General features: G+C 54.0%; 1 protein-coding gene across 6 annotated transcripts in view; it reads right to left on the bottom strand.

The window, feature by feature from the left end:
- Nucleotides 1-22,491, bottom strand: part of LOC109454826 (cadherin-23) — a 73,048-nt gene that overhangs the window by 2,716 nt on the left and 47,841 nt on the right. For 2 of the 6 annotated variants that reach the window (XM_074339561.1, XM_074339562.1), the window contains exons 10-30: nucleotides 22,194-22,301; nucleotides 20,872-20,974; nucleotides 13,114-13,230; nucleotides 11,804-12,028; nucleotides 11,001-11,170; nucleotides 10,639-10,776; nucleotides 9,571-9,690; nucleotides 8,025-8,202; nucleotides 7,695-7,906; nucleotides 5,602-5,793; nucleotides 5,318-5,431; nucleotides 4,463-4,592; nucleotides 4,105-4,356; nucleotides 3,865-4,026; nucleotides 2,181-2,437; nucleotides 1,722-1,819; nucleotides 1,201-1,321; nucleotides 1,040-1,119; nucleotides 862-902; nucleotides 640-700; nucleotides 31-160 (exon numbers count right to left, since the gene is read on the bottom strand). In XM_074339561.1, the coding sequence (XP_074195662.1) occupies nucleotides 31-160; nucleotides 640-700; nucleotides 862-902; nucleotides 1,040-1,119; nucleotides 1,201-1,321; nucleotides 1,722-1,819; nucleotides 2,181-2,437; nucleotides 3,865-4,026; nucleotides 4,105-4,356; nucleotides 4,463-4,592; nucleotides 5,318-5,431; nucleotides 5,602-5,793; nucleotides 7,695-7,906; nucleotides 8,025-8,202; nucleotides 9,571-9,690; nucleotides 10,639-10,776; nucleotides 11,001-11,170; nucleotides 11,804-12,028; nucleotides 13,114-13,230; nucleotides 20,872-20,974; nucleotides 22,194-22,301 (3,009 nt within the window). Of the gene's footprint in view, nucleotides 1-30; nucleotides 161-639; nucleotides 701-861; nucleotides 903-1,039; nucleotides 1,120-1,200; nucleotides 1,322-1,721; nucleotides 1,820-2,180; nucleotides 2,438-3,864; nucleotides 4,027-4,104; nucleotides 4,357-4,462; nucleotides 4,593-5,317; nucleotides 5,432-5,601; nucleotides 5,794-7,694; nucleotides 7,907-8,024; nucleotides 8,203-9,570; nucleotides 9,691-10,638; nucleotides 10,777-11,000; nucleotides 11,171-11,803; nucleotides 12,029-12,279; nucleotides 12,412-12,714; nucleotides 12,752-13,113; nucleotides 13,231-14,219; nucleotides 14,366-16,569; nucleotides 16,763-20,871; nucleotides 20,975-22,193; nucleotides 22,302-22,491 lie in introns of those variants that run through there. The other 4 variants (XM_074339563.1, XM_019745844.2, XM_074339564.1 and 1 more) reach the window with 4 other exon arrangements.

Below are 22,491 nucleotides of genomic sequence, written 5' to 3'. Positions count from 1 at the left end.
CCCCTGCCCCCAGCTCTGGCCTGGGCTCACGTGGGTGCGGGTGGGGCTGCTCCACAGGTCAGCGATCTCACTCAGGTTCTCTGGCAGGTCGTCCTCGTGCTCGGCCTGGGCTGCCAGTTCCAGGTTCCGGCAGAAAGGATCCAGCCACACCGGGTTGGCCCTACAGGTGGAGAGTGGGGTGGGCTGAGGAGGGAAGGCTTGAGGGGGCAGATGCTGTACCAGCTTCCCCCCCCCCCATCCATTTCCCTGGCTAACTAGCACCTTTCACAGAACTGGCTGATTGGGGACCATCAGTAGGCCCCTTGCCCACGGCACCAGTGGATACGTCCTCCCCCCCAGGATGCTACTAGAACCAGAACAGGACATGTCAGTCTGGGTCAGCTTTGGTGTGGAAGCCTCACCCTGCACCCACTGACCAAAGTCAATGCTCCCCCAGAACTAGGGGCGCATTGGGTGGGGAGCCCAGCTCTGAGAGTTTCTGAGCGGAGAGAGGAGTGGCCTGCCCACCAGGGGGCGCCCACGCCCCAGGTTTTAGCCCGTCAGTGTTCCATCACTGGGAGGCAGTGGGGAAGTCACCCCTCTGGGTCCTTGGCAGGCCTCCCTGAAGTGCAGCAGGCAGGGCTTGGGGACCCCACTCACCCGTCAAAGGAGTACTTGTTGGTGTTGGGCATGTCCATGATGTCAATGAAGCCACGATTCCCTGCAGGGAGCGGTTGGGGCATGGAGGGGAGGGCGCCGCCCTGCGGGGGCCGGGGAGCCTGCGGCTGGTCCAGGGCCTTGTGAGGCCTGGGCAAGCGCTCCAGTTCCCCGGCAACCCCTCCTGTCCTCTTCACCTCCCCACCCATCACAGCCCTCGCTCACCTGCCGAGCCAGCCACTATGGCTTTGAGCTTTCTTTTGTGTCTGGAGAGAAGCAGAGAGAGGAGCTGGTGAGGCAGGCTGGGGCCGGCTGGCATCTCGGGGCCCTGCCTGCCTTCATGTCTGTCCTGGGAGCAGGGCCGGTCAGCCAATCTCAGAGCAGGGGGCTAGGGGTCACTCACACGGTCCTGTAGTACCAGTTCATGAGGATAAAGAGCATGGCAGCCAGGAAAAGGAGAATGGCCAGGACAATGATCGCCATCTGGGGAGACAGGGCCGGGCATGAGCAGGGGAGGGCACCCAGGCTGGTGAGGGGGCGGTGGGGCGGGTGCCACCAGGGTACCTGCAGGGCAGACATGTCATCGGGCAGCCGGACGGAGATGGCAGGCTGCACGTCCAACACGTTGTAGTTCCGGAAAAGATTCCTCAGCTGTTCTTTGTTCTCGTCAATCATCTGGATCACCCTGGGCAGGGGGCAGGGGGCTCGGCTTCCATCCTCACCACCCCCGGGGCTGTGCCCGCTCAGGCCAGCCTGCCTCCCTGCCTAGGGCCCCTGCAGGCACCCTCCCCCGAGGCCCTCCCAGCTTTGTATATTATGGGGTTCACCATCCCTTCACACAGGATCCTGTTTGATCCCCAGAGTCAGTGTAGCATTCCCACTTCACAGACGGCGAGAGTGAGGCTCAGAGCGGCAGAGCTCTGCTCATAGCCATAAACTGTTCTCTCTGCTCACCCTGCCCACCTCTGGGGGACAGCCCCACACAGCAGGCCTGATGGTGTGGTCTGTGCCTCTGTTGGTGGGTCCCCTCCCCAACTCTAGGGCGGGGAAGCCGATGGGCAGTCTGAGCACAGACCCCCACCTACCGGTCCACATCCAGGATGCGGTTGGTGTCGCGGTTCACCACGTGGATGAGCAGCTCTGTCTGTGCGAAGTTCACCCGACCCTTGTTGTCCACATGGAACTAGGTGAGAACGGGCATCACAGGGTGTGGCAGGTGCAAGGGATTGGTCGGGCTGGGCTAGGAGCCCGTCCTGCCTTGCCTTCCCAATAAACCCATCACTGCTGAATGCTCACTGAGGACCAAGCACAGTGACCATCATAGCACAGTGTCGGGCACTATTATTAGCCCCATTTTACAGATGAGGAAACTGAGGCCCAGAGACCTGGAAGGACTTTCCCAAGGCCATGCTGTTAGGAAATGACAGATATGCATATACCCCCTCTCATGCCCCTGACCTCTCCACACTGGCCCGTCCTTCCTTGTGGCCTCACCCCCCTTCTCCCTCCACTGCCCCCAGCCCCAAGGTGGGTTCCATGGGCACCTGCACGTCATCACTGTTGACGATGGCACCCGTGATGTTGGACAGCAGGCGGATGAACTCCTCCTCAAACCCGCGCACGCGGTCTGGGATCTCATTAATGACGATCTTGACGCGCTGGTCGTCCCGCAGGATGTAAATGCCGATGATGGCCGTGTCGTTGTGGTCTGCCAGATCCCGGGCCACAATGTCCACCACAAAGTAGCCGGGGCTGTACACCATGAAGAGGTCAAAGGTGCGCAAGATGCCATCCACGCTCCCTGCAGGAAGAGCCCATGGGTGGGGAGCAGCTCAGGGGCCACCCGCTGCCCCAGAATCCCCAGGGAAGGGGGGAGGTTCAGGGCTGCTGACACACTGGGGAGAGGCGGAGCGGCCCTGCGGCAACTCAGGGCCCAGTTGTCTGCAGAGCCCAGCGGGGGCTCAGCTTGGCTGACGGTGGTCATGAGAGCATGCAGACCGTGCTGTCAGACCTGCACCTCTTTAGAGATTTCTAGTGAACGCGCCTGAGCTTTAACTATTGACATTCTGCATGTCCAACAAAACACAGCTGTGGACTGCGCTGGCCAATGAGACTCTGGTGTCCCCTGCTGGGTGCTATGGAGCACTTCTGTGCCACCTGCCTGTCTGTCTCTCACACGGAGTTCAGATTTTGACAGTCACAGAAGAGACGACCACAGGAGGCCCAGCCCAGGCTTCCGTTAGAAGACAGTAGACCTGGGTTTAAAATCTGCCACGTGACTGCCTGCTTCAAGTTGCTGTGTGGATTTTTGCTAAAAGCCAAGTTATCCAGGTAGCCCCTCTGTGTTTTAGTTTATTAAAATTAGAGCAGTGGGAGCTCAGAGGATGAAAAGATGGTGTCTGGTGGTGTGATTGCAGGAGGTGGCATATGAACTACAGTTTGAAGGATGGGTGGGGGGGAGCATGACCTTCAGGCAGAGCTGAAGGTCAGGATGGTATTCCAGGAAGTGAAGCAAAGGGGTCAAATGCCCAGGGGACGATGCTGTAGAGCAGGCTGAAGGAATGGGGAGCAGTCCAGCGTGACTGAGCTGAGCACAGAGCCCATAAGGAGAGTAGTGCAATGAGGAAGCAGAAAGGGGCATTAGGAGAAGACCTGGTGACCCTTGAATGCCAGGCCAAGGAGTCTGGATGGACTTCTACAGACAGAAGAGCAGCGTAGGGGTTGGGGCTGGAAGATAGTAGGACACCCACTGGGACCCCTAGAACCTGACCCAGAGAGGCTCAGCCATCCACACAGGCAAGCAGACGTGCACACCTGTAGGTACCAGTGCGCTCCGAGTTCTGACTCCCCAGTGCCTGACGGGAGGGTGAGGTGCACAAGTGGAAAGAGGTGGATATATGGGAAGATGGCTGGCCCGCTAGCTGGCTGGCTGGACAGATGGGTAGGTGGGAGGATGGATGGATAAATAATGGATGGAAGAAGAAATGGGAAGAAGGAAGACAAGAAGGAAGTGGGCAGGTAGATGGAGGTATAGATAGGGGAATGAATAGTGGATGGCCGGCTGGCTGGCTGAATGGATGAATGGGCAGGTCAATGAAAGGACTGACGTGGCTGGCTGGCTGGCCACCGATACCCTGTGGTGCCCACACAGACCGCCCCATACACTCCAGACTACAGTCCATGCAGTGACAGGTCTCGGAGGCCATCCACGTGTGACAGGGCCCCTACCCATGGTGAAGACCTGGCCCACATCCTCTGAGTCGTTCGCAAAGGCCCGGAAGTAGTGGATGGCCAGGATGCTATAGAAGACCAGACTATTGTTGCCAATGTCTGCATCCAGGGCTAGTACTTGGATCAACTCTGAGCCCATCTTGGCGTCGGTGGCCACTCCTGCAGGAATGGGTAGGCGGGTGTAAGTGGCAGGGCAGGGCCACCCCACACCCTGTGCCCAGGCTCCAGCCGCTGCACCTGCAGTGTACTCAGCCTTGGTGAAGCGTGGTGGCTGGTCGTTGATGTCCTCCAGCACGACTCGCACCTCCTGCAGGCTGAGGTCATTGACCAGGTCCAGGTCTGGTGAGGGTCCACGGGGAGGGGTCCAGCTGCGATTGCTGGACGCCTTGACGATGAAGGAGAAGACAGCTTCACGCTCCCGGTCCAGGTCCCGCAGCACCAGCAGACGCCCGTCGGGCTGAAGTTGGAAGTTCTTCTCTTCGTTCCCGGCTGAAGGTGGGACCATGGCACAGGGTGAGGGGGCAGGACCAGGGTGGGCATATTGGGGTCATCTCCAGCCCCAGGGTAGGGGGGACACTAGCCCATGAGGCCCCACCTGCGATGAAGTAGTACACGATGGCATTGGGGCCCTCATCTGCGTCCACAGCGCCTGTCACATTGCCCACGAGGGTGCCATGTGGTGAGTGCTCGGGCACTGTCAGCAACTGGTACTGGGGGCTGCCTTTCTGCAGGAGGGAGGGGGACGCCATTACAGGAGGTTGAGGGAAGGCCCGAGCTGCCAGTTCCTGCCAGGGGGCCCGAGGCAGGACCTTTGTGGTGCTGAGGGAGTTTACTGCCCACATCTTGTGGGGTGAGCAGAACACCTGTAACCTCAAGGGAGCAAAGGCTGGGCCTGGGAGCTCCCAGCTCTGCCCTCAGGGATGTCATCCAGTGACATCCTCTGTGAAGGCAGGGCGGGGCTTGGCATGTTCTCAGAAGTCTCCTGGTACCTGAGTGGCACCTGAGTGGATGTTTGAATAAGGGGTCACACTCTCTATGTACACGTGAGTGTGCACATAGGCCCACACGCACAGAAAATCTCCAGGGAACATATCCCACGTGCACACAAGAAGGAAAACCACCGAGTCAGAGAGCCCGAGTCCACACGAGGGGCTCAGCCCCAGCTCAATAAAGCAAAGCTGATTTTCAGGCTTCCCGTGTACAATGTGCAATCAGGAGAATGTCAGCTCCAGGAGGCAGGCATTTTTGTCTGCTTTTTAAATTGCTGTGTAGTGCCTTGAAATAGTAGCTGCTCAATAAATATTTGTTCTGTGAAGTATATTCAGGTTTCCGTGTGCAACCACGTGTGTATATTGTAAAGGGTGCACAGGGGAGGATGTGTACATGTGTGCTTGCAGCCAGGGAGTCCCTGTGTGGGCATGACTGGTGCAGGGGATGGGTGAGAGCTCACTGGAGGTCTCACGAAGAGGGGCTCGTTGTCGTCGATGTCGTCCAGGACCACCAGCATTGGCTGCATGGTTTCATATGGCACTGGCTGACCCAGGTCGCTGGCCACCAGGATGAGCTGGAGGGGGAGGCGCACAGTCAGAGGAGGAGACAGAGAGACCCAGGTGGGCACTCCCCAGGGGCCAGGTCACCACCCTCCAAAACATTCTAGGTGGCAAGGGGCTGGCCCTGGCCCGGAGGAAAGCCCCACCCTCAGCCCCGCCCCCACACCAGGCCCCGCCCTCTTACACTGTACACCTCCTGCTTCTCACGGTCTAAGCGCAGCGCTGTCTGGATGAGGCCGCTGATGGGGTCGATGGTGAAGTACTCCCAGTCCCGGTTGCCCGTGGACTTCAGGAAGCTGTAGCGCACGGCCCCATTGAGGCCCTCGTCCTGGTCTGTGGCATAAACCTCGTACACGTTGGAGCGCAGGGGGATCTCCTATGGGGCGTGGGAGCATGGGAGGGAGGTTCCTGGGGCATTTGAGAGAATCCCAGGTCCCAGGCTCCACGGAGCTCTCGTTCCTTCTCGTTCTGTATCAGAATGTCCTTGCCACCTTTCAGCATCCTTAGGAGACATCTGCCTGCTTGGCTGGACTCTCCTGTAGTCTGAGCATCTGCTAGAACATCCCCTCAGCCCACTCCTAGCTAAGGCCACTACCCACTGATGGTGCAGCCTGGGATCCACCATGCTTCAAACTCTCAGGGTGACCACCCTTCCAGGGCCTGCCCGAATCCCTCAGACCCCATTGTATGCTGAGGTTTAGAAGACAGAAGGGGGCTCAAAAAGCTAGGCCACAGCCACCCTCTGTTCCCGGGTCTGTCTTGCTCTCTGCTATCCCAATCATGGGATTGGGGGACAGGCAGGTAGGGTGACATGGTGAATACAGACTGGACACCTGGGTTCCAGTCTGTTGCTAATTACACCATGTGACTTGGACATGCCACTTCACCTCTCTGAGCCCCAGTCTCAAGTATAAAAATCTAGTTGACATCACACACTGACCCATGATAAGGCTGCCTAGGACACAAGAAAAAGAGCAAGTTTCTTTGCTTTTAGTTGAAAAATTAACAGCTCAGCATGGTTTCCCTGTTAATCTCATTGATCATGACAGAGACTGAACGGCAGTTACAGCTAATTAATAGAAAGTGAGATGACAAATAGGTAATTACTTAACAAATGCTGGTTGTTTGGGAGACATGAATCTTTCAAAATACGGAGCCCTTGAAGGGAAAAAATAAGTGGGGCCTTTGGGGTGGAAAAGAACTAGATTATTATGAACTCATACCCTGCCTCATTCCACAGAGAGGATTCGAGGCAGCTTACAAGAAAGTATAAATTATGATAAGAGTGAACAAGTTAAAAAAATCAGGGTAAAGAAAAGAAATGGTTGGCAGGAAAATGGGAACTAAGGGCTAGGAAGCAAGGTGTGTGCGCTAAGACCCTGCAGGGCCACTCGAGGTGGGCTGACCACTCTGAGCTCCCTAGTGGGCAATGCGAAGAGGACCACTGAATCATTACAGTAGACACAGGTAAAAGCAAATCAGAGGGTAAAAAGAAAAAGCACAGTGTTTCCTAGAGCTCAACCCTGGCAGAAAGTTCTCCTGTGGGAGCTCAAAGAGGACATAGAGTGACAAGGACTTAATGCTGACATTTTGAGATGCGGAGACATGCTAAAGTTTGGGGAGCAAACAACCAGTGGGAAACGCCTTGACTGTACCACCAAGGGGCACTTTGGGCCTGGGTGCTGAGAGGAAGACGGGGAAGGGTAGGAGACGAGGAGGACGTCCCCATCTTTACATGGCCGTTTAGGGCAAAGAGTGAAGGAAGAATTGGAGAGGTTCCAGAAGCTCAGCCACTTCCCCTTGTGTCTTATTTTGATTCCCATTCTCAACAACCAGGCTGTACTCACTGGGGTATCAGCAGGAACAACAGGCAGACGGAAGGGGCATGTATGTTTATTTTGAGACAAGTATGGGGGAAGTGGGTTTCTGGGGAGACTGTCCTTGGAAGACATCTAAGAGCAAGAGACGGAGCATCTACTTTTATTTGTCCCATTTTGCAGATGGAAAACCAAACTCAGAGAAGTCACTTGCTCAAGGTAATTTGGTAAGCGGTAGACTTGAACCCAAGACCTTTGCTGACACAGCCCATGTTACTAACCACCGTTCAGTACCGCCCTGTGTGGCACTGAGCAAGTCTGTTCCCTATGCTGGTCTCAGTTTCCCCACCTCCACAGTGGGGTCCCTGTCCCTCTCTCGGGCATGGCTGTAGGATGAAGAAGTGGGCCGGGTGCTGGGAGGGGGTGTTGCTGGGCAGGCGGCCCCGGGCGACAGCACTACCTCTTTGATGTGGAGGACGGTGCCGTTGGGCGGACGCACGAACACGGGCCGGTTGTCATTGACGTCGATGACCTCCACCAGGAGCATGGTCGTGCCCCAGAGTGGGGGCTCTCCGCCGTCTGTGGCCACCACGGTCAGGTTGAATCTCTCGTAGGAATGCAGTGGCCGCTTTGTTGTCACCAGGCCTGAATCCTTGTCCACGTGGAAGGCCTCTGGCAGGCAGGTGGGGCAGGAGGGCAGGGCATGGGTCTGGCTGAACCATCCTTCCCATGGCAGCCTGTCCCCTCCAGCCCCCCCCAAGGCATCATGAGTGGGGAGCAGGCTACGTACCCATGCCAGGGCCCTCCAGGGAGTAGGCCAGCTCCGCATTCGAGCCCTCGTCCTGGTCGGTGGCCATCATGGTGAAGACAGAGGTGCCCGCCGGCTCATTCTCGTACACGCTCGTGCTGTACTGGGGCTTGGAGAACTGTGGCCGGCAGTCGTTGACGTCCAGCACCTGGATCACCACCTGGGGGGGAGGTGGAGGCCAAATGTCAGGAGCATACTGGGGGCTACATCAGGTGACCGCCACATGCAAGTCAGAAGAGGGGGACAGTGCCCATTGTTGGCGTCTGACCTCAAACGATGCATTTAACCCCCTGAGCCTCAGTTTCCTTAATTGTACATTGGGGACAATATATATATCTTGGGCTTGTGAGGCACCCCCGGGATGGTGTATGCTAGATTGGGATGGCACGTGCGCACACCTGGCCTAGGAGACGCTCAGCTGCTGGGACTGTGATTAACAGGCGCTGTGGCTGTGAGGACTCGGGAGCAGGAAGCCCCTGCCCACCTCCTACTGTCCCTTTGCTCCTCCTTCTGCGGTCCCATTCGTCTCTCGCTAATCTCCGGACCTTAATGCTGGATGGCGATTCCCCCACCCCCAAAGGCCCCCTCTTGACTGGGATTTGTGTCTGGCCTGGGACTTGGCTCTCTCTGCTGACCCCGCAGCGCAGGGCAGGTCCCGTGGACACACCAGGCCAGAGGCCTTCTTTTCCTCAGGCTGCTGTGGCCCAGCCTGACTGCACCCTTTTCACAGCAGTGATCTGAAGAGCCCCTTTCGGCGCACAAAGCACTTTACCCCCCCAACCTCTCCATCTCCCGGACTCACCACCGCCCTGGGAAGGAGGCGACCTTAGTCTTCTGACTCCAAATACTGTGCCTGTCCCTGCACAGCACACGGCTGTGTGACAGGCACAGGACTCAGATGTGTGTGAGTGGTCCCAACCAGCTTCTCACCCCCTCACCCAAGAGAGTTTGTTTTGGATGGTTGGGGGAGGACTGGAAGAACGGAATGCAGAAAGACATGACCGGACAAGGCAGAAAGAAGGGAGAAGAAAGAAAGCGACAGCAAAGCCTCGAGGAGCGGGACTTTGGATAGAAATGGGGTAGAGCTTACAAGCTGCGATACTGGTCCCCGAGCAACTTGTGTGGACACTAGGACTGCACTGGGAACGGGGTTGTGAATTTGATCCCTCATTAATGTTCTTTAAGAAACATAAGGACAATTGTTTTATAATTATGTTTGGTTGCTGGACTGTTTCTTCCAGTGGGACACCATGGAGACACTGGGCTATGTGGAACCCCAGGCTTTGTTTGGGTTACCCCCAAGTATGTTTAGCTGCATTAGCAGGGGTTTGGCACAGGAGATTTCTGCTCCAGTGCTCATCTCCTTAAGCCACAGCCATTGTGACCCACCCAGCTAAGCTCCTTCCTGCCACCATGTCGCGGAGGGGGCCAGGTGGCTCTGCTCCTGCCCTGCATTCTCTCAAGGCTTGGCTTACTGCCTCTACAACCCCAATCCTGAGTGTCCCTGGCCCAGGCTTGTACCTCTCACCTGCACTGAATTTTCTCGACGGTTGCTGGCTATATCCCCAGGGTTGTCTTTGGCCAAGGCAGTCAGGATATAGTGAGCCTTCTGCTCCCGGTCCAGAGACGACAACACGTAGATGTCACCCTATTAGGGAGAGGGAGGACTCAGGGTCTTCATCAATTCAGCAGATATTTATTGACCACCTACTATGTGCCAGATACTGTTCTGGGCTCTAGAGATACAGCACTGAACAGAAGAGACAACAGCCCCTGCCCCCACAGAGCTTTCATTCTAGTGGCTCTTCTTGCCCTCACTACCCCAGTCCACCTGGAGACGGGATGAATAGCCCAGGCTGAAGCTCGCTACCTGGCCAGGTATACAGTAGTACTCCATAAATATTTGCTATTTATAGTGCCAGGCCAGGGGCATGTCTGATTGTTCACAGCAGGCAGGAAGGAGAGAACACTGCTGAGAGGGCAGAATGCAGGGGGGAGGGAAAATCCAGTTCCAGCCCAGCAACTGGGGAAGACGGTGACTGACCAACCTCCCCCAGGCCACGGGGCTCTCTCTATACTGAAACAGCAGCTTTTAGCCAATTTGCAGACATTTGAAATCATTACTCATCTTTTCTCTTGAGTTTCTGCTGTCACACAAGTTATGGGAGCATGGGGGGGGGGTGTACTGAGCATAGGGCCACATGTACAGGAGGTGCTCAAACACTGTGCCCACTTTCTGCCTGTGTCTCTCTTTCGACAGTTTCAAAAAGCAGTTGTAAGGATTTGAATCATGTTTTCTAGTCTCCTGGGAACACATCTCAGAAGTTTGTGTCCCACAAAGAGCTAGTTCCGAAAGACTTTGGCCAATTCCTTTCACATCTGCTGGACAGAAAGGCCACAGTCTACAGGATGTTTGGCACTTGGAGAACAGGGCTGGCAGACTTGGCTAAAAACCTCAGAGGCACCACATGTGCAGGTGGCAGGACCCAGAAATGGGGGAATGACTGCAATCCTTTTGGTGGCTTCCCAGTCTCTGATGCTCTGGACCCTCCCCAGTCTCCACTCCCCAAACCCACGCCCTCCAGTGCCCGCTTACCGTCGTGGGGTTGATGGCAAACTTGCCCTCTCCATTCCCGAGGCCATACTCAATGACTGCGAAGTTGCCCGAGTCAGCGTCAGTAGCGGTGACCCTCAGAATGGTGGTACCGACAGGTACATCCTCAAAGATGGCTTCCTGATGCCCAGTGGGCAGGGAGAGAAAGTAGGCGCACGTCAGCCCTGGAGTCCAGGCCCCTGCCCTAGGAACTCATGGAGGCAGAAGACCAGGGGCATCAAGCTGCTCGTGGGGTGGTCCCTCCCATGAGGCTCAGAAGCTTGCAGGGTGGTAGCGGAGGACGCCCAAAGGCCCCAAGCAATGGGCACAGGTCCTGGACCCAACTTACGGGCCTGGCCACCCACCTGGTAGGAAGGCTGGTCGAAGATGGGGTTGTTGTCGTTGACGTCCACGATCTCCAGGTAGACGGGGATCTCAGCTGCCCGCGGCGGGGACCCATTGTCCGCGGCCCTCACGGTAAAGTTGAGCCAGTGCACTTCCTCATAGTCCACTGTCCGGTTGGCAATGACCTTCCCTAAGACACAGAGGCCGCCAGGGCCATTTTGGCCACTCTTCACTCATGGAAGCTCTCATGAAGAGAAGGATCGGTATTCTGAGGGGCCCATGGCTGAGGGCAGCTGGCATGCGGCTATTTGCCAAAGGGGTAAACAGCCACATGTCCAGGGCCTCCTCTGACACTCGCCCCCTTGGCCTTCTTGTTCCCAAGTGATACTAAAACAGTCTGCCCTCCGTATCTGCGGTTGCAATCTGCTGTTGGTTGAACCCATGGATGCACAACTGTGGCTATGGATGGAAGGCCAGCTATGGGACTTGAGCTTCTGCACATTTTGGTCCCTGCGGGGGACCTGAAACCAAGGGACGACTGTGGTGGAAGTTTGGGTGGCAGAGATGGTGCTGGAGTATTCCAGGTTTCCAGCAGAACTCAAAGGGGCCTTTCATCCCAATCTAGGACTAGGCCCTCTGTCCTTCCCTCTAGTTTGGGCATCCGGTGGTCACTAGAATGACGGTCATATAGGCGCTGGCCCAGCCCACTGAGAAGCCATGGTGTCGCCCCAGTTGGAGGGTGACAGTGGGCTGTGGTCCCTCTTGAAGGCTAAGCAGGCGTATACATGCCCCACACCCCTCCTCTGGCAGATTTCCTTCCTACCTGCCGAGGAGTCTTCCAGCTGGACATAGCCTGGGGGCATCAGGTCCAGCAGGGTGTAGGTGATGAGCCCGTTGAGGCCTTTGTCAGGGTCCACGGCGGCCACGGCGATGAGCGTGGTGCCCGGGGTGGCCCCCTCCAGGACCCGCTCCGTGTAGTAGGTGATCCCGAAGGGCTTGAACTGGGGTGTGTTGTCATTGACGTCCAGGATGTTGACTGTCAGCTTAGCTGGGGTGAAGGCAGAGGGTGAGGGTCACATGAGGGGCACCGATATGGCTGGGCTCGGCCTTCCTAACGCTCAGCCATGCCCCCAGAGAGGATGGCAGCCTCCCACAGCCCTCCTGGGATTCCTGAAGCCTGACCCAACCCTCGAGCAGTGGCATGGGACCCTTCCATCGGGGAAAGGGGCTTGGGTTCCGCCAGCTAGCTGGGTAACCTTGGTGAAGCCCCTGGTCCTTACTGTGCCTCAGTGTCCTAACCTGTCCAGTGAGATAGGACTAAGATGACCTTTAAGACCCTTCCCACGATTCAGCCTTCTGTCCCCTGTCTGAACCGTCCTGTCTGTACGACCAGCCGGGGCCCTTAGGACATGGGGGACACGACCAAGTCTGTACTTCCTTCCTGAGAGCTCCGTCCTCTGGGCTAGAAAGATAAGCAGACAATATCTGCCAAGCCTATCACCGCACCCCAGCAGTTGGCCTCGTGTCATGGCAGAGTTCACTGGAGGTCAGCCCATCCCTGCACCCCGCTCCTTGCTCCCCACTCTTGCCACACAAAATCCATGCCTCTGGTGGCCTCTCCGCTCATGCCTCAGGCTGCAGACTGGGCGGCCTGGGGAAGGCAGCATCCATACCCCCCTCTTCTCTGCAGTAGTGCCTGGGCACCCCAATGCGGTGATTATAGCTTTAAATTACCTTTCCTTGCACTTGCCTTCCTCTGGACTGACCCCATGGCTTCCTATCAGATCTGAGTTCCTGTTTTACATTCTAGCCACGCCCTCATTACCAGTTCTTACAACATATTCTGACCTAAGTCTCTGTAACCCATCCTTTTCTCAGTTCCTATCCAGGCGCTAGCAAGCATCCTTCCCACTCTGAGCTTTGGGGTTCATAAACACACACCATTCTGGGCTTCTGGATCCCCCCTTGCTGAGTTCTGCCTGACAACTGGGACACACAGCCCTTCTGGACCTCACTGTAGCTGCCACCTCCCATGCCTCTCTGGGTCCTGTTGCTTCCTCCTTGGGGCTAGGCTGTGCCCAGCCTTGAGCAACTCTGAGTATCCAACGGGAAATACCTGTGGGGGAACCTTACCATTTGGCATGCTGACAGAGCGCTCTGGTAGGTCACTGGCATTGTCAATCACTGAGAGAGTAACCTCATAGGTGGCAACCAGCTCCCGGTTCAGGGGGGACTTCACCATTACAGACCCTGTAAACCAGACCAGGTCAGGTTCAGGCCAAGGGGTGACCAAATTCTGGGCCTCCCAGGGATGCTCCTGGCCAACCCTCCCAATCCCCACGAGGGCAGTGGTCCCCAATGGACCCGGGACTTGCTGGTCTCATGTTTGGTGGGGATGAGACCACAGTCAGCTGCAAGCACATCATTCTGCCCCGTCATTGCTTACTAGCTGGTGACCTTGGGCAAATTATTTAACCTCTCTGTACCTGCTTCCTCATTTTTCAAATAAGCATAATTACAGTACCTACTGCATAGGCTCTTTTGAGGATTACTACACTTACATGAGTGTACAGGGCTTAGGACAGTGCTTGGCACCTAGAGAGTACCACGTAACTGTTGAAAAATGCTTCCATTCCACAACAGTGTGAGTATACTGAACACTACTGCATTGCACGTTTAAAGATGGTTAAGGTAAATTTTGTTCTATTTTTATCACAATTGAAAGAATGCTTGTATTCTAGGGAGATCAAGTATAAAGGAAGGTCAAGGCCGCTAAAACTCTTGAGTGGGTTCCCTGGGGGGAAAAATGGTGGAACAAGCTGGAGAGTGAGGACCACTCCTTTGTCTCCATACAGTGACGCATAACATGGGCTGATGGTGGGAGAGGAACGCGGTCCTCCATAGTATTAGCAAGTTGTTTCCTTCTCTCCCAGCCCCTGCCTCCCAGAGCCCCCGCCTGCTCCCAACCACAGAGGAACCCTCCATACACTTGGAATTCGACCGGACAGATCTCGTTTGGCTGATCTCAGGGCCCATGTGTTGGGACCTCTCTGCTTCCTGCCTGTTGGAGGGCCTGGTGGCTCCTCCTCCCACCAGCCTCGGCCTTGGGTGAGACCTCCCCTCTCTCTTTCCAGCACCTCTGCAGGCACAGAGGCCTCTGGAATTCCCTTTCCCCTCAGCAGATCCCCCTGCTGGGCTTCTGTCCTCCTCGGGTCCCCAGCAGTGGGGCAGTCACTTACCCTGGGCTGCCGCCTCCTCCTTCTCCTCTTCCTACTCTCGCTCCCCATCCCCGAGGCTGGGGAGCGAGGATGGGGAGAGGCTGGCTGCATTCAGTCTGCAAAGGCTGGGCCACAGCCTTGGCCTGGGCCCCATAGGATGGGAAGGGTGGTGGGGCTGTGGTGAGTATGGAGGAAGGCATGGGGTGAAGCAGAGTAGAGATGAGGTGAGAAGTGACAGAGAAACAGAGCTCAAACCTGTGGGCCTGCCAGCCGTGAGGAAAAGAGAAGAGGGTTAACATCAGTTATTTCAGGGTGCAGAAGGGATGGAGTGGAGCAGGACGTGGGGGACAGTGGGGCGCAGTGCTGACCAGGGCAGGAGGTTTGGGAGGGTGGCTGTGGAGCGAAAGAGGCAGAGGGAAAGGAGACCAGGGAAGCAAGTGGGAGCCCAGGTGGCTAGGAGAGGAAGTAGGAGGGAAGGTGAGCCAGAAAGCGGGGGTACAGCATGAGGAAGAGGGGGCAGAGAAGACACTGGAAAGAAAAATAGAGAGAAGAGTGTCAGTCGGAGGGAGGGAGAACAGAAAAGAGGAAAGTGGTAGAGGCACTAGTAATGTACAGCATAAAGTTGGGCATGGGTACAGAGCCCCTCTCCATGGTCCTAACCAACCACTGCAGCTGGAATTTTGCTAACCTGGGATATGGCTTAACCTACTTGACTCCTCCTAGTGCTCCCGGTTTTCCTGTCTTCTTTTTCCCTTTGGACCTCAGATGCAGATTGAGTTAGTCATACTCTTTAGTTCACTGCACACTATGCTCATTGGCACCGTTCTTGTTTTATGTATGTATCTATTCCCTCTGATTCCCGTACTCCTCGCCCCTTCCCTTCCCCTCTAGGGCAAACATTATAATGTACTGAAGTGTATTTTTAAACTTTATTTATTTTCCTGACTATCATGTATTGTTTTGTGTGTATCTTCTATTTATGCAAATGGCATTGTAATATATATATATGTACATGTATATATCCCATCCTATTTCTTACTCTTTTCAGTAAGTAAGTACTTACTTAAATGTCGCTCTGTGTGAGTCTAATCTGTTGCTTCTCACTGCTGCCTGGTATCCCATGTTGTGCACCCACAATATTTCCGTCTCCTACCTCCCCAGGATGGGTGCCCAGGTGGCTTGCAACTCCTACCACCAATAGCATTGCAGTGCACATCCTCAGAGAGTCTCATTACTGGTCTGAGAATTTCTTCGGGACATGTACCCAGGAGCAGAATTGCTGGGCCACGGGGTGTGAGTGTACTTGGTGCTATATTGCTGTCTGTCGGTGGACTTGGTCTAAACTTCTATAGTGGAGTATGAGGGTTCTGATGTCCCCACCTTGTAACCAATACTCGGTATTGCCCAGCGTCCTAATATCTGCTAACCACATTTGGAAAACGACCTTATTTCTGTTTTCCTATGCATTTCTCTAACAATGATTTTTAGCATTTTGCAATAGCCATGTTAATTTTTCTGTCATTCCTCTAGGCCTTCCAAGAAGTATATACCTCTAAGGTCCCTTGTCCCTTCCCCAGCTCCCCAGAGATGTAAAAACACTGAATTTTTTGAAAAATGGTAAAACCATCAAAATTATAAGCTGCAGAAATCACAAAAGATAGGTCACAGTTCTCTGTGTTTTATGATAGTGTAAGAAGATCATTAATAATCAATCAATCAATCAATCATTATACCATGTTTTCCCGAAAATAAGACCGGGTCTTATATTAATTTTTGCTCCAAAAGATGCATTAGGGCTTATGTTCAGGGGATATCATCCTGAAAAATCATGCTCGGGCTTATTTTCTGGTTAAGTTTTATTTTCGGGGAAACAGGGTATAAATGTGTGTGTGTGTGTGTGTGTGTGTGTGTGTGTGTATGAGCATATATAAAACTTACAGATGATTTAAATGGCTAGTATACATATAAAGAAAATGTTCAACCACCGAGTTATTAAAGAAATGGATATCAAAACGAGGTACGATTTTCCTAGAAAATTACAAACATAAAACTTTATAATATTGAATGCTGGCAAGAGTGTGGTGAGATGGGCACTCTCATGCAACACTGGTGGACTGAGAGAATCAGAAAGAGAGGGAGGTGGTCAAGGGAGGAGGAAGAAGAGAAAAGAGGGAAGGAGCAAGGGAGAGATGGAAAAGAGAAGGAAGGATGTGGCATCAATAGGGGAGAGGAGCTGCTGAGGGAAAGGGAGGAACCCAGAGACAGAGACAGAGACAGAGAATACAAAGGAGGGAGGGTGGGGAAGAAGCAGAGAGCCGAGCCTGGGGCACGGAGGCAGGATGAGGGCTGGGAGGGCAGCAGGCCCTTGTACCTGTATTGATATTCACAGCGAAGGCGTCCTCCTGGTCGGGTACCAGGCGGTCAGTATCATCCTTGGCCACGATGCTGATGATGTGGTACTCCAACTTTGGGTTGAGGTCCCGGTCGATGGCGGTGACATTGGCAATGACAGTGCCTGGCTCAGCTGACTCGAGCACGCTCACTGTCTGGATGGGATTGATGAACTCCGGCGGATGACACCAGTGACCGGGTGGATGAGGAAGCGGTCCTGAGCCCCGGCTTCTATTCGGTAGATCAGCTCCCCGTTGAGACCACTGTCCTCATCTGTGGCTGTGACCTGAAGGATGGATAATCCTGGGGGTGGGGGGTGGGGTGGGATGGAGAGTAGCTGAGCACAGTGGGTCTTCAGAAAACATCACACCCACATACATTTATTGGAGGGTCTCACCACAGCCTCGCCACAATCTAGCTTTTATACATTTTTCATGCTTGCAGTTTTGTAGGAAAACAGTATCTTATTGTATTGTGTGCTGTTTAGTTGTGAAGTGAACAATTTGAAATAATTTAATGATTTGTTGTATCTTCTGCAAATTGTCTGCTTTTGTCCTTTGCCCAGTTTCTGTTAACTTACACAAATTATAGAATTATAATAACTTGTGACAAACGTCTTTTTTTCCATCATGTTGTTTGACTTTTGATATTGGTAGTAATTATGTGATGTAAAGTTTAAATTTTGTAGGCACTGAAACGTAAGTATTAAAAATGTAATACTTTCCTTTTTTAAAGTTCTTCTGTTTCTTATATGCTTAAAACCTTCTTCTCCCAAAGTCAGATCACCTAAGGCTTCTTTTTAATTTTTTAATGTTCTCTACTCTTTTTGTATTTTTTTCTTTAGAATGTCTTTGGATTTCATTTTGGTGTCTGAAATGGGGAGAGAATCTACACTAAATATTAATAGATGTCTTGCACAAAACTATTAATAGATAGTTTTCACTACTGATTTCATTGTTTCCTTTATCACATAATATTACTTATTTTCATCTACTGGTATCTATTTCTGGGCTACTTTGTCCCAGACTCTTGTGCTCATATCACATGGATTTTTCTTTTGTTTTGAAAATCAGGCTTTTGAAATATCTTTAATGGGAAAATGCTCAAAATTCAATGTGTTACTAAGGGTACAAAATAGTTTAGAAGGTACAAAAGTTAATATTTTGTAATAGACTACATCACAGAAAAATAACTAAATGGAACTACAGAAATATTATACTATTTGTTCTGGGTGATATGAAGGCCTTTTTATAGACTGCTCTTAGTCAAAATGTACCACAATGAATATACACTACATTGCATTTGTATTCAGGTTACAATATGAAAAACAAGCTTCATTAAAAAAATAATCAGAACATATACAAGAAGAGCTTTGCAAGCAGTCTTGGGGAGAATGAAAGAGAAAATAAAGGAAGGCACCAACTGATAATAAATAATAGTAATCACATTTATCACTGATTGGCTGATATTCACGTGGTTTGCAATACTGTAGTTTTGTAATATGCTTTAATAGCTGGTAAGGCAAGTTTGACTTTATTATGTTTATTTTTCAAGATGTTCTCATTCTTCTAGACCCTTAGAATCAAAGTTACCCCCAAATCTTATTTGATTTTGATGGGAGTCACATTGAACCTATTTTGATTTGAAAACGGTCAGTCTTTCCATCCAGGAATATGGGTGGAACATATCTTAATACTCTTGTTTTGCAGACAAGTCCCTGTGGATCAGAGAAGAGAAGTGAGAAGAGACCTGGGTTTCCTGCTTCTCTCTCCAGGGCTCTCTCCACTCACTCTGCTGCCTAACCTCTCTCAACGGGAGGAGACTTCTGCCTCTGCTCTGTGAGGCTCCAAACCCCACAGACCACGGAGCTCCTGCCTGGGGTCTGGGGCCGGGGGCTGCACCCTGCTTACCTGGCGGGCAGTTTTCCAGCAGGTGGATGGTGAGGGCAGCAGGGTTGAATGTGGGCCAGTTGTCATTGTCATCCAAGATGGTGACAATCAGGTCGGCGGTGTCGTTGAGCAGCCCAATGTCCTCAGCCAGCAGCAGCAGCTCCAAGACAGGAGGTGAGAAGGCTTCTCGGTCAATGACAACACCTGACCTCACCGTCACCACCCCTGGCACCCGGCACCACCAGCCAGGGAGATGTAAAGGAAAAGGGGTACAGTGGGGAAACAGGGTAAGCGCCAACCAGGAGGGGACAGAGATAAGACAGGGGCACGATATGGGAAAGAGATGAAAGAGGGGCAGAGAAAGCAACAAATGACTTTCTTCCCCAAAGTCTCAATAGCCAACATTTAAGGTGGTCCCCTAATGGCCAGTCTCCTGGGATTGTCCCCTCCCCAGGTGTCCTCTGCAGTTCTCCAGGGTGCTGCCTGAAATGAGTGACCCAGGGTGGAGGATTAACCTGCTCTATTGAGAGAGGTGACAGTATAGTGGTCACCTGTCACCAAATTGGCCAACTGTCTAGGACCAGACTGATGTGACAAGGTTTCTGGAGAGCTTTGGGTGTGATGTGGGGGTAGCTCTTTGGCTGCTTCTGGCTGCCTAGAGGCCTGCGTCTCTGGCCTGGGCATGGGGAGATGGAGGGAGTGGGATGGGGGCTGTCCGTCTAGGCTTCGAGTTCATGCACTAGCAGGGCCTGTGCTGTCCCCACGCCTGCTCCTGGGTCCTCCCACCTGGCCCCCAGGTGGCCTAACCCAGCTGCGAGGTGGGGGCTGTGAGGAATGGGGTCTCCATCGAGAGCCCAGATCCCACACTGATAAGGGAGGTCCTAGATCTAGCAGTGGGTTCACTCCCAGCGCAGCTGGGCGACATGGAGCCAGGCTGGGAGTGTTGGGGGTGGGGGTGGGGTGCGCAAGTCTCACCGGTACTGTTGTCGATGTCAAAGAGGCCACTTTGGGCACCCAGCAGCTGGTACGTCACCACGGCGTAGATGTCCAGGTCTGCATCCAGGGCCAGGATGGGCCCGTTGAGCACCGTGATGGGGGTCCCTGGGCCAGGGGGATAGGGGTCACTGCAGGGCTGACCTGGCCCCCCGCCCCCCCACCCCACCCCCTTCCCAGTGAGCCATGGTTGACAATGAATGAGAGGGAGGGAAGTGAGGTGGACGGGATGGGGAGGCCCTGGGCCAGGCTGCAGCAGCCTTGGCAGACTGACGCAGATGCCTGGGGAGCGGCCTCAAAGCCCTGCTGGGGAGAAAACACAACAGTGGTGAGCAAGCCCCTTCGGCCCGCCTGAAGCACGCTGCCTTCCCAGCAGCCTTTGAGGCTGGCCACTCCGCCGGAGGGTCTGCGGTCTCCCTGACATCCCCTCCTGTGTGGGGGCCCTGTCTAGGTATACACACCCCACCCAGTCTGTCCACATGTGTACATAACATTCATATATACAGGTGTTGACCATACACGACTAGGAATCCACGTGTGTGAGGGACTCCGTGTTTACACGGCCACGACCCTGCACATGGGAGCACTTGCAGGCCTGGGACTTCCCTGGCTGTACACCTGCTTCTGTAGGTGGGCACATTTGCACACGTGTGAGTCCACACATGTGCCCTGGCAAGAACATGTACTGGCACATGTGTGAGCATATACACAGGCAGGATTAAGAAACAAATTCATGTAGGGGGACATCCAGCCAGAGACAGGGAGTATCTCAGCTCATCTCTTTCTGACTTTGAATCTAAGGTTGAGGGACTAGAGAGGCTGGAGGAAGAGTGAGGGGACCTCCCTGGGGGACAGTAAAGAAGAGATTCCATCCCTGGAAGAAAGGTGAAAATAGTCAGTGCATGTGGTGGTGGGGTTGGGGGTGGTGAAGAGCACTGCTGGTCTACCCAGAGCTCCTAGCCTCCCACCTCTGATTACAGATGTTTCCTGAGCTTCCAGAAGCCTCTAGGATACTCTGTGCTCCTGGGGTGCAGGGAGCAGGGAGGGGTGGGCTTCCTTCCTTCCTGGGTAGTTCTTATACTTAAATACCCCTCTTGGATGGCAGTGGGGCTGCTCACAGACCAGTTTGGGGACTAATGACCACTTCCAAACAGACATGTGGCCTCTTTGGTAGCCCCAAAGAGGCCTGGCAGCCTGGGCCCACAAGCCCCTCAGAGCTATGCCCCTCTCTCTCCTCTATGGAGGGGCACCCGCTGGCTCTGTGTTCACCACATGGTGAGGCCGTCTCCCCAGCCAGGCCTCAGATGGGTCCCCATCAGGCACGAGGGGGGTCCATAGGCCTCTGGTGCCCAAGTGGTTCCTGGTCGCAGCAGGTGTTCCCAGGTGGGCCCAGCACCTACCAGCAGGAGAGTTCTCCATCACCTCTGCATGGTAGGTGCTCTCAGTAAAGAGGGGGTGGTTGTCATTCTCATCCGCAAGAAAGATCAGCAGGAAGTCAAAATCCTGTGGGAAGTATGACAGGAGGACAGGTTGTAGGCCACATTTTAGCAAAGCACTCCAGTGGGAGGAGAGTTGGAAGGTGGGGGGGTCAGGGCACAGAGGCAGATGATTAAAAAGCCCACAGTAAGGATCCAGAGACCAGGGTTCAAGTATCTGCTGTGTTAGAAACTCACTGGGTGGCCTTGAGCAAATAATTTCCCTGATCTGGGCCTCAGTTTTCCAATCTGGCAAATGGGGATCTTAACTCTCACGGAGGTGTTGTGAAGTTCACAGCACATTATTTCCACTGCAGAGGTGAGGAAACCAAGGCCCAGAGGGGGTGACCATTCAAAGCAGCATGGCAAGATGGCGGTAGAGTGGGGACTAGCCACCCCACCATTCAGTGCTGTTTCCCAGGGTGACCCAGTCCCTCCTAAAGCACAGGCAGAAGAGGGGGAATGAGAGCAGGAGAGAAAAGAGGGAGGTAGGAAGTGACAGGATGGAAGGAGGGGAGCACAGGATGAGAGACCAGAGCTTATGAATCCCTCCAGGCTAAAGTCTCCTCGGCCTACACACATGGGGAAACTGAGGACTGGGGAGGGCAGTGCCTTGGCTGAGCTATGTAGCTAGTCAGAGGCAGAGCTGAGATGAGCCAGACCCAACAACTCTTGGCCAGGGCCCTGCCCCAGACCTCCTGGGCTGGGAAGGAAAGGCTGACCCCTACCCCCAAAGGGACCGTTTGCTTTGCAACACCTACCTCCTCTTAGTAAAGAGAAACAACTTCTTTGGCTTTTGAGGGGAAAGCCACCCTTTGGGGAAAATGCAACCCTTTCAGAACCCCAGACGTGTGTTTGTGAATGCCTGCAGGCTGTATGCACACACAGGGCTGTATGCACAAGTGCCAGTGGTTTGAGGAGGAAAGATGATAGCTGAGGTCACTGAGTGTTTGCCGTGTGCCAGGCACTGTGCTGAGGATTTTACGGATATTGACTCCTTCAAGTCCTCTTCACAGCTTTGGGGGAGGTGTGATCTTCACTTTGCAGAAGAGAAAGAAAAGGAGGCTGAGAGACATTGACTGGCCAAAGCCACACTCTCACGGACAGACAGAACTGGGATTTGAACCCAGCACTTGCTCACTCCAAGGCGTCTGCATCTAACTACCGGCCAAGGTGCCAGTGCGTCTCTAGTACCCAGCCCTGCTTCCTTCCCACCCCAGCCCATACCCCCTGCCCGCCAGCCTTACCCTCCTGGCTATCCGTGGGTTCTCTGGGTTGTCCTTCACGGAAATGGTCAGCTTGTACTCTGGGATCCGCTCGCGGTCCAGGGGTCGGTTCACGGTGACGATCCCTGTCTGGGATGGGGAGGGCTGGTGAGCTGAGCAGTGACCTATTCCCCACTGTTGGCCCTGGCCCGTAGATGCCCAACTGCTCTGCCTGCAGGTCTAAGAGTGGCTGTGAATTCCCTCCCTAAATCACCAAAGATATGGCCTAGAAGGCCAAACTGGGCCGGCGGCATCTTGCCAGAGCGAGAGTGACCCACAG

Source organism: Rhinolophus sinicus, linkage group LG07, assembly GCF_036562045.2.
Source record: "Rhinolophus sinicus isolate RSC01 linkage group LG07, ASM3656204v1, whole genome shotgun sequence".
Taxonomy (NCBI): Eukaryota; Metazoa; Chordata; class Mammalia; order Chiroptera; family Rhinolophidae; genus Rhinolophus; species Rhinolophus sinicus.
The sequence above is the reverse complement of the archived record's forward strand: the minus strand, read 5'-3'. Positions and strand labels throughout refer to the sequence as shown.